At 45.8% G+C, this 17,857-nt stretch overlaps 1 protein-coding gene across 1 annotated transcript in view; it reads right to left on the reverse strand.

The window, feature by feature from the left end:
• The window catches only part of kl (klotho), a 43,203-nt gene extending 33,084 nt beyond the window's left edge, over positions 1 to 10,119 (reverse strand). Inside the window, exon 1 of the mRNA XM_055636849.1 lies at positions 8,897 to 10,119. Within this exon, the coding sequence (XP_055492824.1) occupies positions 8,897 to 9,616 (720 nt within the window). The 5' untranslated portion in view covers positions 9,617 to 10,119. The remainder of the gene's footprint in view (positions 1 to 8,896) is intronic.
• Between the last annotated feature and the right edge of the window lie 7,738 nt (positions 10,120 to 17,857).

The following is a 17,857-nucleotide window of genomic DNA, read 5'->3' on the forward strand; positions in this document are numbered from 1 at the left end:
TAATGTTTTCATTTTATTGTTTTATTGCCATTTGTCCCGAAACAGAACAATGAAATTCGTACTTGCAGTAGCACAATAGAATTGTAAACATAGTATTCTATAATCACCAGAATAAACAACAAAAATAATTCAGTATATATCAATTAAATAGATGGACAGATAAATAGACAATAGTAGTGTAAAGCCAAAACTATTTCCCCCAAGTCTATATAGTTTGGAGCATATTTGGAGGTAGTGGTGTTTAATAGCCTGATGGTTGTAGGGAAGAAGCTGCTCCTGAACCTGGATGTTACAGTTTTCAGGTTCCTTTACCTTCTACCTAATGGCAGGAGTGAAATGAGAGCATGGCCAGAGTGGCATGGCCCATTATTTAAGAAGAAAAATCTTGAAACCAGAAATCTTAGAAAGAGAATGACTTCAGAATTAAGAGAATTGGGCTGCAAAATTACAATGTATTTTTAGAAATGTTATTCAGATTTAATGAAATGTTTTATAAACTCAGAATTTAAGTTTGATAAGTAGTGATGAAAATCTTTCCTAGTTACATCCTCAAAAATTTCCAGAAGATTAGTCAAGCATGATTTCCCCTTCGTAAATCCATGCTGACTCGGACCGATCCTGCTACTGCTTTCCAAACGTGTCGCAATTTCATCTTTTATAATTGACTCCAGCATCTTCCCCACCACCAATGTCAGGCTAACTGGTCTATAATTCCCTGTTTTCTCTCACCAGCCTTTCCTGAATCTGATCCTGAATAGAACATTGAAAAATGATCACCAATGCATCCATGATTTCTAAAGCCAACTCCTTAAGTACCCTGGGTTGCAGACCATCAGGCCCTGGGGATTTATCAGCCTTCAGTCCCATCAGTCTACCCAACACCATTGCCTGCCTAATGTGAATTTCCTTCAGTTCCACCGTCACCATAAGTCCTCTGGACACTAGTGCATCTGGGAGATTGTTTGTGTCTTTCTTAGTGAAGATGGATCCAAAGTACCTGTTCAACTAGTCTGCCATTTCCTTTGTCACCATAATAAATTCACCTGTTTCTGTCATCAAGGGACCCACATTTGTCTTAACTATTTTTTTCCTCTTCACATACCTAAAGACGTTTTTACTATCCTCCTTTATATTCTTGGCTAGCTTATCTTCGTACCTCATCTTTTCTCCCCGTATTGTCTTTTTAGTTATCTTCTGTTGCTCTTTAAACATTTCCCAATCCTCTGGCTTCCCGCTCATCTTTGCTATGTTATACTTTTTCTCTTTTATTTTTATACTGTCCCTGACTTCCCTTGTCAGCCACGGTTGCCCCTTACTCCCCTTGGAATCATTCTTCCTCTTTGGAATGAACTGATCCTGCACCTTCTGTGTTATTCCCAGAAATACCTGCCATTTTTGTTCCACTGTCATATCTTTCCAGTCAACTTTGGCCAGCTCCTCTCTCATGCCTCCATAGTCCCCTTTGCTCAACTGTAATACTGACACTTACGATTTTCCCCTCTCACTCTCAAATTGTAGATTAAAACATCATATTATTGTCACTACCTCCTAATGCAGGGGTCGGCAACCTGAATGCAGCCCGTAACCCAAAATCATCTGGCCCACAGGCGTAGTTTATTCTCTGTAATCATCCGGCCCGCAGATTTCCGTCATCTCCGGTACCTGCCGGGCAAAGATCATAGAGCGGAGCAGATACTTCACTCCTGCGTAATCCAATGCACTGAGGTGCAGTACGTAACGGCCGCCATCTTAGTTGTACAGAGCCCTAGTGAGACCACACCTGGAGTATTGTGTGCAGCGTAGGTTTACAAGGTTAATTCCCGGGATGGCGGGACTGTCATATGCTGAGAGAATGGAGCAGCAAGGCTTGTACACTCTGGAGTTTAGAAGGTGAGAGGATATCTCATTGAAACATGTAAGATTGTTAAGGGCTTGGACACGCTAGAGGCAGGAAACATGGTCCCGATGTTGGGGGAGTCCAGAACCAGGGTCCACAGTTTAAGAATAAGGAATAAGCCACTTAGAACGGCGATGAGGAAACACTTTTTCTCACAGAGTGGTGAGTCTGTGAATTCTCTACCTCAGAGGATAGTGGAGGCAGGTTCTCAGGATGCTTTCAAGAGAGAGCTAAATAGGGCTCCTAAAAATAGCGGAGTCAGGTGATATGGGGAGAAGGCAGGAATGGGGTACTGATTGGGGATGATCAGCCATGATCACATTGAATGGCGGTGCTGGCTTAAAGGGCCGAATGGCCTACTCCTGCACCTATTGTCTATTGTCTAATGCTCAACCCGACTTCCGGTTTCATTAACATACCACTCGCCGCGCTGCTTTGCCTCTGGTCTTTATTCCCAGTAAGCAGTGGCCCCCCAGCTGAACCCAGCTCCAAAATAAACTCGAAATGTCAAACCTGAAACGATGCAACTTGATACAAATCCACATAAAAAACTTGAGGGAATCCGCAAGCAACAAACAACTCACTTATCTTCAACGAAAGACACTTTAAAAAATAATGAATATATGCCCCATTCTTTCTCACCTGTTGATGTATAAATCTCCACATTATTGTGCAAACTGGACGTTAGTTGTTTGGTCTCATTATCAGGGGTATTACGAAATGGACTCAAAACGCGATGAAACACTCGCCATTAACTGATGGAAGCCTGTTTAATAATTAATCAAATGAAATGTACTGCCGATATGCATCCAATATTCATATACATTAAATAAACGGGTCTCATGAAGTAACGGTCCCGGAGCACCCGATTGTGTATTCAGACAGTAATTCATCACGAGACTCAAATTGTAAAGTACCCAGACATTCAGCTACAAGTCAAGGGTACTCTTGTGTGTGAAGGAACTGCAGATGCTGGCTTACACCAAAGATAGACACAAAATGCTGGAGTAACTCAACGGGACAGGTAACATCTCTGGGTAGAAGGTATGGGTGACGTTTCGGGTAGAGACCCTTCTTCAGACAATCACAAGTACTCTCACCGATGAGAGTTCAGTTCAGTCCGAAGAAGGGTCTCGACTTGATCACCCATTCCTCTCGAAACGTCACCCATTACTCCCTGTCTCTCCAGAGATCTCTGCCTGTATAGACCCCGTGGAGACTGAGTTACTCCATCACTGGTTTTGCGTCGAGGTTCGTCTGCTGAAATGCTTTCAGCATCTGCAGTTCCTTTCTCCCGTACCTGTTTTCACATTGTTCTAGTCAAAACATTAGATCAAACTTGTCCACCTTAATCCCTCTGCCCGCAATGATTTTGCCATGCTCACTTCGCTCCTGTACAGTGCAGTGCCCAATATCCCGGCCAAGATGCTTAACTCAGCGGTGCAGCAACCAATGTTTGTCGAGACCCTTTTATCGAGATGTGCCTCAACTGAGTTACTCCCTCGTCTACCTTTGTAAACCAGCATCTGCACACCTTCAGTTACTGCCAATGCTTTCGCACCCATACAAATGGCTTTTGGCAATTGTTGATACCTCCATACCTTTTACAAACCCATACATGGTTGGCATTGTTGATACCGCATGCATTGTTGATACTGTTGCATGTACTGCATTGTGGAGTATCTTGCTCCACTAGATGACCTTTGGCCTGTGCTCTGGATGGCATCCTCGAAGGGGTGGGATCTATGTGACACGTGATTTGTTGCCTGGCAACCGGGGCGGGATCCATGTGTGCACGTGATAGACGTGGCCCGCCATCCGCTCACAGACATGCGTCCTAACCCCTACGCAGAACCAGGCTGCCGACCCCTGTCCTAATGGCTCCTTTACCTTGAGTTCCCTTATCAAATCCGATTCATTACACAACACTAAATCCAGAATTGCCCTGGTAGGCTCCAGTACAAACTGCTCTAAGAATCCATCTCGGAGGCACTCCACAAACTCCCTTTAAATTAAACAGATGCAGTTTAATGTGGATAAATGTGAGGTTATCCACTTTGGTGGCAGAAACAGGATGGCAGATTATTATCTGAATGGTGTCAAGTTGGGAAAAGGGGAAGTACAAAGAGATCTGGGGGTCCTTGTTCATCAGTCACTGAAAGCATGCAGGTACAGCAGGCAGTGAAGAAAGCGAATGGCATGTTGGCCTCCTTATTGAGAGGATTTGAGTTTTGGAGAAAAGGGGCCCTTCTGCAGTTGTACAGAGCACTAGTGAGACCACACCTGGAGTATTGTGTGCAGTTTTGGTCTCCAAATTTGAGGAAGGACATTTTTGCCATTGAGGGAGTGCAGCGTAGGTTCACAAGGTTAATTTCCGGGATGGCAGGACTGTTATATGTTGATAGAAGGGAGCGGCTGGTTATCGTATACTCTGGAATTTAGAAAGACGAGAGGGGACCTTATTGCAACATATAAGATTATTAAGGGATTGGACACGCTAGAGGCGGGAAACATGTTCCCGATGTTGGGGGAGTCCAGAACCAGGGGCCACGGTTTAAGAATAAGCGGTAGGCCATTTAAAATGGAAAAACCTTTTCACCCAGTCGTGAATCTGTGGAATTCTCTACTTCAGAAGGCAGTGGAGGCCAATTCGCTGGATGCTTTCAAGAGAGAGTTAGATAGAGCTCTTAAAAATAGCGGAGTCAGAGGATATGGTGAGGAGGCAGGAACAGGGTACTGAATGTGGATGATCAGCCATGATTACAGTGAATGGTGGTGCTGGCTAATAGGGTCGAATGTCCTGCGCCTGCACCTATTGTCTATTGACTTTCTTGGGGTCCAGTATCAACCTGATTTTCCCAGTCTACCTGCATGTTGATATCTCCCATAACCACCGTAGCATTACCTTTGCTACATGCCAATTTTAAGTCTTGAATCAACTTGCACCCTATACCCAGGCTACTGTTTGGGGGCCTGTAGATAAATCCCATTAGGGAATTAGTACTCCCATCAAAGTAATTTGCTCCATATCATATCACCTTAAATCATGCATTTTAATTTATGTATAAAATGTCCCTGGATCTCGGTACATGTGACAATAATAAACCTAAACCTATTGGTTTATTATTATGACATTTCACTTGCAGTGAAAAGTCCGATTCTGAAGAAGGGTCCCGAGCTGAAACATCACCTGCCCATGCTCTCCAGAGATGCTGCCTGTCCTGCTGTGTTACTCCAGCACTTTATGTGCATTTGTGTAAACAAGCATCTACAGTTCCTCGTTTCTCAAGTGTGTTTTATTGTCATATGTCTCAAAACAGAACAATTAAATTCTTACTTGCAGCAGCACAATGGTTATGTACACGTAGTACTCTGTAAACAAAATAAGTTCAGTTTATATATATATAGATACATATATATATATATATATATATGCATACATATATACTTATATATATATATATATGCATATATATATATGTATATATAGATACATAGAGATATATAAACCTTTTCTCCTCCAGTATATATATATATATATATATAAATATATAAATACTGGAGGCGAGAAAAGGTCTATTTTTTTTTTGTCTGATTTTTTTCACATATATATTAAAAAAAAACAATAATAGTGCCAAGATAATAAACAACACCCCCAGGACAATGTAGTTCAGAGAGCTGGAAAAGTTTTGTTTTGCATGCTATCCAAAACGATCAGATATACCGTACATAAATACAAGCAAGTCAAACTCAAATACAACAGGTAGAGCAATGGGCAGATGCAGAGTGCAGAATATAGTTCTCAATACTAATACCAATTCATCCATCGATGTAATTTAATTGCATTGCTCCAACTATCCAGTTTAGATGAAGTTTCCTTTTGCATAACATTCATGAAACAAGCCAGAAGAGTGATGAGTATATCATAATTTTGTTCCATGTAACAAGAGAGAATAATCCATTCCAGAGCTCTTCATTATTCGCATAGACTGCCAATCCCTGAGCAGTGACTTACTTTCTCATTCCTAGAGTTTATATGCTTCCCGTCCAGAAACATTACTTATCCGTGTTCTCCAGAGATGCTGCCTGACCCGCAGAGTTTACTCCAGCACTTTGTGTTTTTCCCTGGTAGAGCAGCATCTGTGGTCCCTTATTTTTAGATGAACATGCCTACACTGTGCAGACCTTTATTTATATGCATATATATTTATTTCAGTTTACTTTAGAGACACAGCATGGAAACAGCTCATCGAGTCCCCACCGACCATCCACTCTGTGCACATTCGAGGCAATTTACAGAGGACAATTAACTGCAAGCCTGTACGCCTTTGGGATGTGGGAGGAAATTGGAGCACCCAGAGAAAACCCCCGTGGTCACAGGGAGAACGTACAAACTCAATGTACAGACAGCAGCTGAGGTCAGGATTGAGCCAATGTCTCCGGGGCTGTGATACAGCGGCTCCACTGTGCTGCTACTTCTTCTTCGTGCGTATGGCGTGCAGTAGAGAAGTGGTTGGCAGACAGGAAACAAAGAGTAGGGATTAACCCTTTCAGAATGGCAGGCAGTGACTAGTGGGGTACCGCAAGGCTCAGTGCTGGGACCGCAGCTATTTACAATATACTTCAATGATTTGGATGAAGGGATTCAAAGTAACATTAGCAAGTTTGCAGATGACACAAAGCTGGGTGGCAGTGTGAACTGTGAGGAGGATGCCATGAGAGTGCAGGGTGACTTGGACAGGTTGGGGGAGTGGGCAGATGCATGGCAGATGAAGTTTAATGCAGATAAATGTGTGGTTATCCACTTTGGTAGCAAAAACAGGAAGGCAGATTACTATCTAAATGGCATCAAGTTGGGAAAAGGGGAAGTACAACGGGATCTGGGGGTCCTTGTACATTAGTCTATGAAAGTAAGCATGCAGGTACAGCAGGCAGTGAAGAAAGCGAATGGTTTGCCTTTATAACAAGAGGAGTCGAGTATAGGAGCAACGAGGTCCTTCTGCAAAGAGGTCCTTCTAGGTTTACAAGGTTAATTCCCAGGATGGCGGGACTGTCATATGCCGAGAGAATGGAGCAGCTGGGCTTGTACACTCTAGAGTTTAGAAGGATGAGAGGGTATCTCATTGAAACATATAAGATTGTTAAGGGGTTGAGGCAGGAAACATGTTCCCGATGTTGGGGGAGTCCAGAACCAGGAGCCACAGTTTAAGAATAAGGAGTGAGCCATTTAGACGGGGAGATGAGGAAACACTTTTTCTCACAGAGAGTGGTGAGTGTGGAATTCTCTGCCGCAGAGGGCAGTGGAGGCAGGTTCTCTGGATGCTTAGAAGAGAGAGCTAGATAGGGCTCTTAAAAATAGCGGAGTCAGGGGATATGGAGAGAAGGCAGAAACGGGGTACTGATTGGGGATGATCAGCCATGATCACATTGAATGGCGGTGCTGGCTTGAAGGACCGGATGGCCTACTCTTGCACCTATTGTCTATTGTTCTATTTGATCTTATTTGATTGTGCACACCAGGTTGATTGCATTCGTCGAAACAGGGCAGACCACGTGAAGGTTGCAACCTCCCACCCCAACTGTGCCGCTAATGGCGGGGATGAAAGGTCACATCCTCCAGCATGACCCGACCTGGACTGCCCACTTGGTGGCATCACCCAGCTCCCACTAGCTCTCTCCCTGATCCAGTGACAGGCCAGTCCCCTTCCGCCTCTATTCCTTCTTCTGGCTTCACATTTCACACCTCTTCCCCCCTTATCTCACACCCCCCCCCCCTCCCCCCCTTGCCACGCTTGGCACTGTCTGTGCATTTTTCTGAATGAAGAAGGGGTTCCGACCTAAAATGTCACCCATTCATGTTCTCCAAATATGCTGCCTGACCTATTGACTTACTCCAGCATATTGTGGTGTTTTTTTTTAATGATTGTTTGAAAGATACAGCATGGAAATATGTCCTTCACCCACCAAGTCCACGCCAGCAATCCATCACCCGTTCACATAGTTCTATGAAATCCCACTTTCTCATCCACTAGGTGCAGTTTACAGAGGGCAAATTAATCGGCAAACCCCCACGTCTTTGGCGTGTGGGAGGAAATCGAAGCACCTGGAGAAAACCCACACGGTCACAGGGAGAACGTGCAAACTTCACACAGACAGGAACCGAGGTCAGGATCTAACCCGGGCGTCTGGCGCTGTGAGGCAGCAGCTCTACCAGCTTCTTCTTGCGTATGGCGTGCACAGCCTAAAGTTGTAGGTCAACTTGTTCTGTTTGATCTTGTTTGTGCACGGGGAGTTGATTGCATTAGTCGAAACAGGGTGGACCACGTGAAGGTTGCAATCTCCCGCCCCCTCTACCAGCTGCATCGCCCCAATTGTGATGTTTTCTATCATAAGACAAAATGCATTTCCCCGGTACAGCTTCTGGTCAATTTAAAAGCTAAACACAACGTGCTAGAGGAACTCCAGCTGGCCCGGCAGCATCTGTGGAGGGATTGGACTGGGAGAGGGGAGGGAGCGGGGAGGGAGCGGGGAGGGAGAGGGGAGGAGGGGGGGAGGGGGAGAGGGGGGGGGGGGGGGGGGGGGGGGGTTGATACGTTTTGGCTCAGGACCCTTCATCAGAGTTCAATTGAACATATGGTTTCTGGCTCAATGTGTAGGAAGGAATTGCAGTTGCTGGTTTACACCGAAGATAGACACAAAATACTAGAGTAACTGAGCGGGTCAGCCAGCATCTCTGGAGAGCATGGATAGGGACAAAGTGCCCAAGTAACTCAGCGGGTCAGACAGCAACTCTGGGGAGAAGGAACTGTGACTTTTCGGGTCGAAACTCTTCTTCAGACCCGCTGAGGTATTCCAGCATTTTGTGTTTTATCTATGTGTTGAACCTCGATACAAGTCTCCATCGACATGCGCGGTCATTTGATACTGGCTGGCAAAAGTTTCCAGGGCTAAATATAATGCAGAGTCCCAGACATCGTTGAGCCGAAAGGAGGTTCTTACCTTAATCAGGTTGTGTGCCGCTGTGTAGGGTGCAGTGAGAGTGCCCTGAATGCCAGGAGCGAGTTGCCCCGTGCCATACCCTTGCCAAGCCAACGCATAAGGGTTGTCTATGGTGATCCAATACTTCACCCGGTCTCCAAAGGCTCTGAAACAGAACTCCGCGTATTGACTGAAGAGGTCCACCAAGGTTTCGTTGATCCAACCTCCATGAAGGTCTTGGAGAGTTTGGGGCAAATCCCAGTGGTATAGAGTTACTATGGGCTCCACGCCAACATCTCGGAGCCTTTGGAGCAGATGGGTGTAATGGCTCAGTCCGGCTTCGTTGAGGTTTGACACCAGACCATCTGGAAAGACCCTGGACCAGGCGATGGAGAAGCGGTAGTGTGTGACACCCAAGGACTTAATGGCAGATACATCCCCCTCTACGTTATTGTAGCTGTCGCTGGCCACGTCTCCGTTGCAACGGAGTTGTTGGTGACTGAAGGTATCCCATATAGACGGACCTTTCCCATCTTGTCTCCAGCCACCTTCCGTCTGGTAGGCTGATGTCCCCACCGACCAGATGAAGTCCTCGGGGAAGGTGTCGTGCAGGAAGAGGTTGTCTTCAGGGTAAGGCAGGTTCGCAAACTTGGCCCACGTCTCCTCTCCTGTCCCACCACCCCCGCTCACGAACAGCAACCACGGACAAAGGAAGAGCCAGGGGAAGTTTGGTGGCTTCATGCTGTTGCCCGGCGCTTGGTAGAAGACATGGCTCTGGTCTCAGTGGAGGGATGTGACACACACATGCCCACATCACAACTCGTACAGGTTTATTGTGAGACTCATCGGTGCAAGCCAGGGACATCTATTAATAATTACCCTCCTGAGTAAACTCAATCAACAGCCCGCGGGCACAGAACCAGGGAGGGGAGAGAGAGGGGGGAAAGCCAAGTGAATGGCCCGAAGTATCCTGCAAGTTCAAGAGAGGCAGCGGCAGGCGAATATGTCCTGTCCATTCAGAAATAGCAGTCATTATTTCTGATTGTGTGTTCGCGCAGGAGGTGCCGCAAAAGCTGGTGTCATCTTCCTTGTGTGCGTCACTGAAACTTTCCACAACACGATCTGTTGGAAGAAAGTAACGGGTGAGAAAGCAGAAGTTTATGAGCAGGTCAAATATGACAGCTCTGCCCCCACCACCTCCCTCTCTCCCTCCGACCCCCTTCCTCTCCCTCTCCCCTCTCCCCTCTTCCCCTCCGACCCCCTTCCTCTCCCTCTCCCCTCTCCCTCTCTCTCCCTCCCTCTCCCACTCTCTCCCCCCCTTGCGTTTCTCTCCCCCCCTCTCTCTCTCATCTCTCTTCCCCTCTTTCCCCCCCTCTCTCGCCCCCCTCCCCTCTATCCCCCTTTCTCTCTCTCTCTCCCCCCCCCCCCCCTCCCTCTCGCCCTCTACCCCCCCCCCCCCCCTCCCTCTCCTCATATCCCCCTCTCTGTGCGGGGTGCTCAAAACTGCGCTGCATCAAAGCTATCTCTGTGTTGGGAGGACCCCCCCCCCCCCCCCCCCCCAGATTGACTGTGTTCAGGTGGACAGATTCACTCCCCTTGCTCCCCCTTTCCCCAGACCCCCCCCCCCCCCCCCCTCCCTCCACACCACCGCCGAACGGACACTTTGAGATCAACGACCTGGGAAGTGACCGGGGCTTCGAGCGGCGACTGCAAGGCACGGATGATGGTGCGCGCTGTTTGACCCATCAATTTCAGCCGAACCAGCATCTCACTGAGACTCAAGGAACTGCACAGAGTGTCAAAACGCAAAGTGCTGGAGAAACTCAGCAGCTCAGGCAGCATCTGTGGAGGGAATGGACAGGCAACATTTCGGGTCGGAACCGTTCTTCACACCGATATTGGAGCTGATATTTAAACATCTCCTTTCATTACCAGGCTTTAGATTAGAATCTTACTCCCTCCCCCCAGTCCCACACCTTCCCAATGTACCACTAGGATGGTCAGCATCTATGGAGAGAGAGAGAAACTGAGTTAATTGTTGTATCATAGCGCTGGACAACATTGAAACAGTCTCAATTGTATCTACTTCTCCAAGTTCCCCTGGCAGCCCATTCCAGATATGGACTGCCCCCTGGGTGAAAGAAATGCCCTTGAGCCAAAAAAAAAATGCCCCTGAGTGAAAAAAACCCCCCTGAGATCCCTCTTAAATCTCTCCTCCTCACATTATGCCCACGCCCCCTAGTTTTGGAATCCCCTAGCCTGGAAAATAGATAGTGAGTGTTCACTTTATCCAAGCCGCTCATGATCTTATACACAATATGTTCTTCACTTTATCATGAACCATCTGTACACTGTGGATGGCTCTATTGTAATTATGTATTCTTTCCGCTGACTTGTTAGCACACAAAAAAACACTTTTCACTGTAACTCAGTACATGTGATAATAAATTAAATTACATTTTAGTTTAGTTTAGTCGAGAGATATAGCGCTGAAACAGGCCCTTTGGCCCACCAAGTCTACACCGACCAGCGATTCCCGCACATTAACACTGCCCTAAGCACACTGGGGACAATTTACATTTATACCAAACAAATTAATCTACAAACCTGTACGTCTTTGGAGTGTAGGAGGAAACCGAAGACCTTGGAGAAAAACCACGCGGTCGGGGAGAATGTACAAACTCCATACAGACAGCACTAGTAATCAAGATCGAACCTGGGTCTCCGGCACTGCAAGTGCTCTAAGGCAGCAACTCAACTGCTGTGCCACCGTGTCACCCAAACTAAACTATAAGGGGACCTTTCAGCCTCCTATGCTCCAAAGAAAAGGGGGGGGGGGGGGGGGGGGGGGGGGGGGAATAGATAGGGCGTTTGAACAGTCTTTATGCCAGATTAGGGGAAGAAGTCTGAAGTCCTGACCAAAACATCACCGAAACATGTTCACCACAGATGCTGCCTGACCTGCAGAGTTACTCCAGCACTTTGTATTTTGCTCAAGTTTCCAGCATCTGCAATTCCTTGCGACTCAAGACCCAATATGGTTGACTCTAATTTGCAAGGAGGGGTGAACAGTAATTAGTGGCATTGCCAGCAATATCCATATCTTGCAAGTGGATGAAAAAAATAGCCATTGGACTTTTTTGCTATCAGCCACAGGGCGCATTGTCCTAACTCATTATTGTCAGAGCACTGTTGCAAACAGAAGATCCTACGGTGTTTTGTGTGTCGGGACTAACAGTATATCATCTTCACAACCGACCTTTACAATTAACACAAGAAAACTCAGTGTATTTGGCTGAGGAAGGGCCTTGACCTGAAACATCGCCTGTCCATTCCCTCCACAGATGCTGCCTGACCTGCTGAATTCCTCCGGCACTTGGTATTTTGCTCAGGATTCTAGCATCTGCAGTGCCTGGTGTCTCCTCCGTTATTTATCCATCAGTTCTATACTGCACCACACCATTAAAAGCGAGAAGATGATCCAGATACATCAGTGAACAGAAGTAGATGTTCTGTGTAGGAAAGAACTGCAGATGCTTGGTTAAACCAAAGATAGAAACAAAATTATGGAGTAACTCAGCGGGACAGGCAGCATCTCTGGAAAGAAGGAATTATGCTGCCTGTCCCGCTGAGTTACTCCAGCATTTTGTGTCTATCTTCAGAGTAGATGTTCTATCGTGCAGGATTACTGAATCGGGCTAATCTTGGTTTACACATGATGCTGGTCAGCATGGGCAAGTGGGGTTAAATGACCGGTTTCTATGCTATATCTCTTAGACTCGATAATTCCATGATGGCCCAGTAGCTTTCAATCTACCAACAGAGGAGATTTTGGAGAAACAAGGAACTGCAGATGCTGGCTTTCATAAAGTGCTGGAATAACTCAGTGGGCTAATCAGCATCTCTGGAGAACATGGATAGGTGTCATTTTAAGTCGGGATCCTTCATCAGACAGTTCTATTTGCATTGGCATTGCTTTCTTTGCAGACACAAAAGGTGCCATTATACATATTAATACTAATTAAAAATTAAGCTACAATTTTCTTTCCGCCGTTATCTTCTGTTTAATTTGTGACCAATCAACTTTTAATTTATTAAATTAACAAAATTGCAAAGCATAGAAATTAAAATTCTAAAATTCTGAAAATCTTAGTGTGCCCTGTCACAAAAAACCATGTGTGCCGAAATACAGTGAAAAAGTTTGCTTTCTGTGCTGTCCAGTCAAATATTTTAGTTTTTACCTCAAAGATACAGCATGGAAACTGGACCTTCGACCTACGAGTCCACACTGACCAGAAATCACCCGTACCCATGTTCTATCCTACACACTAGCAAAAATTACAGAGACCAATTAACCTGCACATCCTAACGACAAAGCCGCACGTCGTTCAGATGTTTGGGTTAACTGCAGCATCTGGAGAAAGCCCACATAGTTACAGGGAGAAAGTACAAACTCCGTACAGACAGCACCCATAGTCAGGATCAAATCTGAATCTCTGGTGCTGCAGCGACTCTACCGCTGTGCCACTGTGCCGCCTGTCCTACTGTGCCACCCCTTGTACCATACATGAGAATAACCAGACTACACACAAGTGCAACAGGTAGTGCATAGTGAAAAATAGAGTGCAGATTGTAACATTACAGCTAGAGAAAAGTGCAGGTAGAAAAAATAAGTGCAAAGCCCATAATGAGGTAGGTTGGGAGATTGGGACTTCATCCATAGCTTATAAGAGATGTTCAGTTTAATTTAGAGACACGGTGTGGAAACAGGCCCTTTGGCACACAAATCCATACTAACCATCGATCATCCATTCTCACTAGTTTTCTGTTATTCCAGCTTCTCATCCACTCCCTATGCATTAGGGTCAATTTACAGACGTCAATTAACTTACAAACACGCACGTCAATGGGATGTGCAAGGAAACTGGAGCACCCAGGGGAAACCCATGCGGTCACAGGGAGAATGTGCAGACTCCACACAGACAGCAGCTGAGGTGAGGATTGAACTCGGACCTCTCGAGCTGTAAGGCAGCAACTCTACCGCTGCACCACTATGCCGCTAAGGGCAGGAATGAACGATCACATCCTCCAGCATGTTCTGGCCTGGATTGCCCACTTGGTGGCATCACCCAGCTCCCATTCGGTCTCTCCCTGATCAGGATGAAAGCCCAGTCTCCTTCCACCTCTATTCCTTCCTCTGGCTTCACATTTCGCACCTCTTCCCCCCTGATCTCACACTTTTTGCCTTTTCATCTCTGGCTTTTGTCCACCCTTCTCACAAGCCAACCTCCCTCACTTGTATCAACCTATCACTCGCCAGGCTTGGTCCTGCCACCCCCCCCCCTCTCTTCCAGGTATCTCCCCCCCCCCCCCCCCCCCCCACTACCATCAGTCTGAAGATGGATCCCGACCGTGAAAGGTCACCTATCCATATTCTTCAGAGATGCTGCCTGACTTGCTGAGCTACTCCAGCACGTTTTGGTAATTCAGCATCTGCAAGTCTTCATTCCATGAAGAGGGTAATTTGTAATAATGGCTGGTGTGAAGATGCATCCTCTGAAGGTTTGTCTTCCTGATGCCTTCTACTAGTGGCAAGATGGAGAAATGAGACAAATATATGGATGGCAGTCAAGCCTGGAAAAGTAGCTATTGGAATGTATCTAGAAATTGGAAGTTTGTTTGTTGTGATTAATAATGGTTTGCAATTAAGATGCATCTCATCCAATGACTCTGCATTTCAATTGCTTCCACTTTTGCCCGAGGCACTGATCTCCAATGCTCTGTATTGCATTTGGAATCAGATTCAGATTCAGATTAGTTTATTATCATATACGACAGGGAACAATGAAATCCCTTGTACGCATGAAGCTCGCAGAGTGAACAGTATACATAAATAATGATAAATACAACAATAACTAGAGCAAAAACATATGTCCCAACCCGTCATTCATTCTTTAACCTGCTCCCATTCAGCAGAAGGTACAGAAACCTGAAAGCGCACACCCCCAGACTCAGGAACAGTCTGCAGGCATGGGTTTTCTCTGGGTGCTCCGGTTTCTTCCAACACTCCAAACACGTTCAGGTTTGTAGGTTAATTAGCTTCCGTGAATTGTCCCTAGTGTGTAGGATAGTGCTAGTGTACGGGTGATTGCTGGGTCAGCACAGACTCGGTGGGCTGAAGGATTTTTTTTTCATGCTGTATCTCTAGTCTAAAAGTTGCTGCCTGACTCACTGAGTTTAGAGATACACCACAGAAACAAGCCTTTCTGCCCACCGAGTCCACGCCAACCAGCGAACCCTGCACACTAACACTACCACACACACACACTTGGGGCAATTTGCAATTTGACCAATGTAAATTAACCCACAAACCTGTATGTCTTTGGAGTGTGCGTGAAAACCGGAGCACCCGGAAAAAAGCCACGGGGGTCACGGGGCGAACATACAAACTCCGTAAAGACAGCACCTGTGGTCAGGATCAAACCCGGGTCTCTGGTGTTGTGAGGCAGCAACTCTATCACTGCACCATCGCACCTCCAGTACATTGTGCTTTCTCTTTGTTGAATGTTGAATAGCTTCTATGCTTGAGCCTGCTGTGTGCATCAGGGAGAGTGCTCGGTCACTAAATTATCCTTCATATTAAAGATCGCTTCACCTCAAGTCAGCATTCCCCGATTACCCCTGGTCAACAAAATAGAGAGAGTACAGAGGAGATTTACTAGAATGTTGCCTGGGTTTCAGCAACTAAGTTACAGAGAAAGGTTGAACAAGTTAGGTCTTTATTCTTTGGAGCACAGAAGGTTAAGGGGGGACTTGATAGAGGTTTTTAAAATGATGAGAGGGATAGACAGAGTTGACGTGGAAAAGTTTTTCCCACTGAGAGTAGGGAAGATTCAAACAAGGGGACATGACTTGAGAATTAAGGGACTGAAGTTTAGGGGTAACATGAGGGGGAACTTCTTTACTCAGAGAGTGGTGGCTGTGTGGAATGAGCTTCCAGTGAAGGTGGTGGAGGCAGGTTTGTTTTTATCATTTAAAAATAAATTGGATAGTTATATCGACGGGAAGGGAATGGAAGGTTATGGTCTGAGCGCAGGTATATGGGACTAGGGGAGAATATGTGTTCGGCATGGACTAGAAGGGTCGAGATGGCCTGTTTCCGTGCTGTAATTGTTATATGGTTATATTTTATGGTTACCTCTTTATTTCAATCAACCTATCCATCTTTTGAAATCTCAATTGTCCGTTTTGCATCAGTTCCCTTCAACCCATCATGAGACAATTTTAATGTCCAAAACATTATATTAATACAATGCTTTTGGAAGAATCCCTGTGGTCTAGCGGGTGATTTTCAGGAATATACTTAGTCACGGAGTACATTTGAATCACCAAGGTTCTAATTGAGATTATAAGCTATAAATGCATGAACATTTACTGTATCTGCTGCTCAAGATCAGTGAAGCAGAATAACTAAATGAATCACAATTATGAGTCATGCAGTCTGTTCTTCTGAAATCCTAGTTCTACATGAATCATTATTTGTGCTGAATACCCTACGTAAGGATTCAAACGACTTTACTCATGATGATAATTGGTATTGTGCATAACACAATTAGTATATTGTAAAACTGACTATTTTGATTAGAACATATAGAACAAACAACAGTAAAGCAAAGAAATGGGACCTTCAGCCCACAATGTCTGTGCCGAACATAATGCCAAGACCAAGATCTGCCTGCACATAATCCATATCCCTCCATTCCCTGCATATCCATATGCCCATGCAGAAGTCTCTTAAATGCCACTATCATATCTGCCTCCACCAGCCCTGGCAACGCGTTGTGTGCACCTGCCACAATCTGTGTAATAAACTTGCCCCGAACATCTCCTTTAAAAAGCTGTGCCCTCTAGTATTTGATTTTTCCATCCCGGAAAATCAGTTCTGACTGTCCACCCTATCTATGCCTCCCATAAATTTATATACCTGTTAAATCTCGCGGCAACCTCTGGCATTCCAGAGAGAACAAGCTTTTGATCTGATTTTCCCCACTACCCAGCCAAAGGCACTAAGCATTAAGTGTGGTACAGTGTATCTATATTTTATTGAAATACTACCCCATATCTTTCTTGGACTTTTGACAACTATGAATGGCATCATTCGAGTCAGTGGGTAGAACAGTAGCACAGCTGGTAGAGCCATCGGCTCACAGTGCCAGTGACTTGGGCTTGATCCTGACCTCGGGTGCTGTCTGCGTGGAATTTGCAAGTTCTCCCTGTGACCGCGTGAGCTCTGGTTTTCCTCCCACATCCCAAAGATGTGCAGGTTTGTAGGTTAGTTGTCCTCTGCAAACTGCTTATACTGTGTAGGGAGCGGATGAGAAAGTGGGATACGATGGAACTAGTATGGATGGGTGATCAATGGTCAGTGTGGTCTGAAGGCCCTGTTTCCATGCTGTACCTGTGAACTAAAAAACAATCCCTTTCAATTCCTCTTCTCAATGCCAGAACCTTGTGAAACAGGTGCATTCATCTGACCTTTTCCACCTTAATATACTCTGTATGTGTTTAGAACACCTCTATGCGTGAACAAAACAGAAGCAGGAAAGACAGCCGAAAGATGTCAGTCCTGCCCCTGGACATTTCTCAAATATTGTAATAACTATTATAATATAGTGACATAACCCAAAGTCCATAGACATGAAGGATATTAAAAAGAGAAATAGACATAGCCCGGTCCTTCACAGATACTGACCTCCCCACCATATACTGCCCAGTCCATCATGTGTACTGACCGCCACGCCACGCCACACACTGCTCGGTCCATCGAAGGGATCTACAGGAATCGCTGCCTCAAAAAGGCAGCCAGCATCATCAGAGACCCACACCACCCTGGCCACACACTTGTTTCACTCATAAACAAGGTGAAGGAGCCTGGAAACTGTAACCAGCAGGTTCAGGTCTAGCTTCTTCCCAACAACCACC

Source organism: Leucoraja erinacea, chromosome 6 (assembly GCF_028641065.1).
Source record: "Leucoraja erinacea ecotype New England chromosome 6, Leri_hhj_1, whole genome shotgun sequence".
Taxonomy (NCBI): domain Eukaryota; kingdom Metazoa; phylum Chordata; class Chondrichthyes; order Rajiformes; family Rajidae; genus Leucoraja; species Leucoraja erinaceus.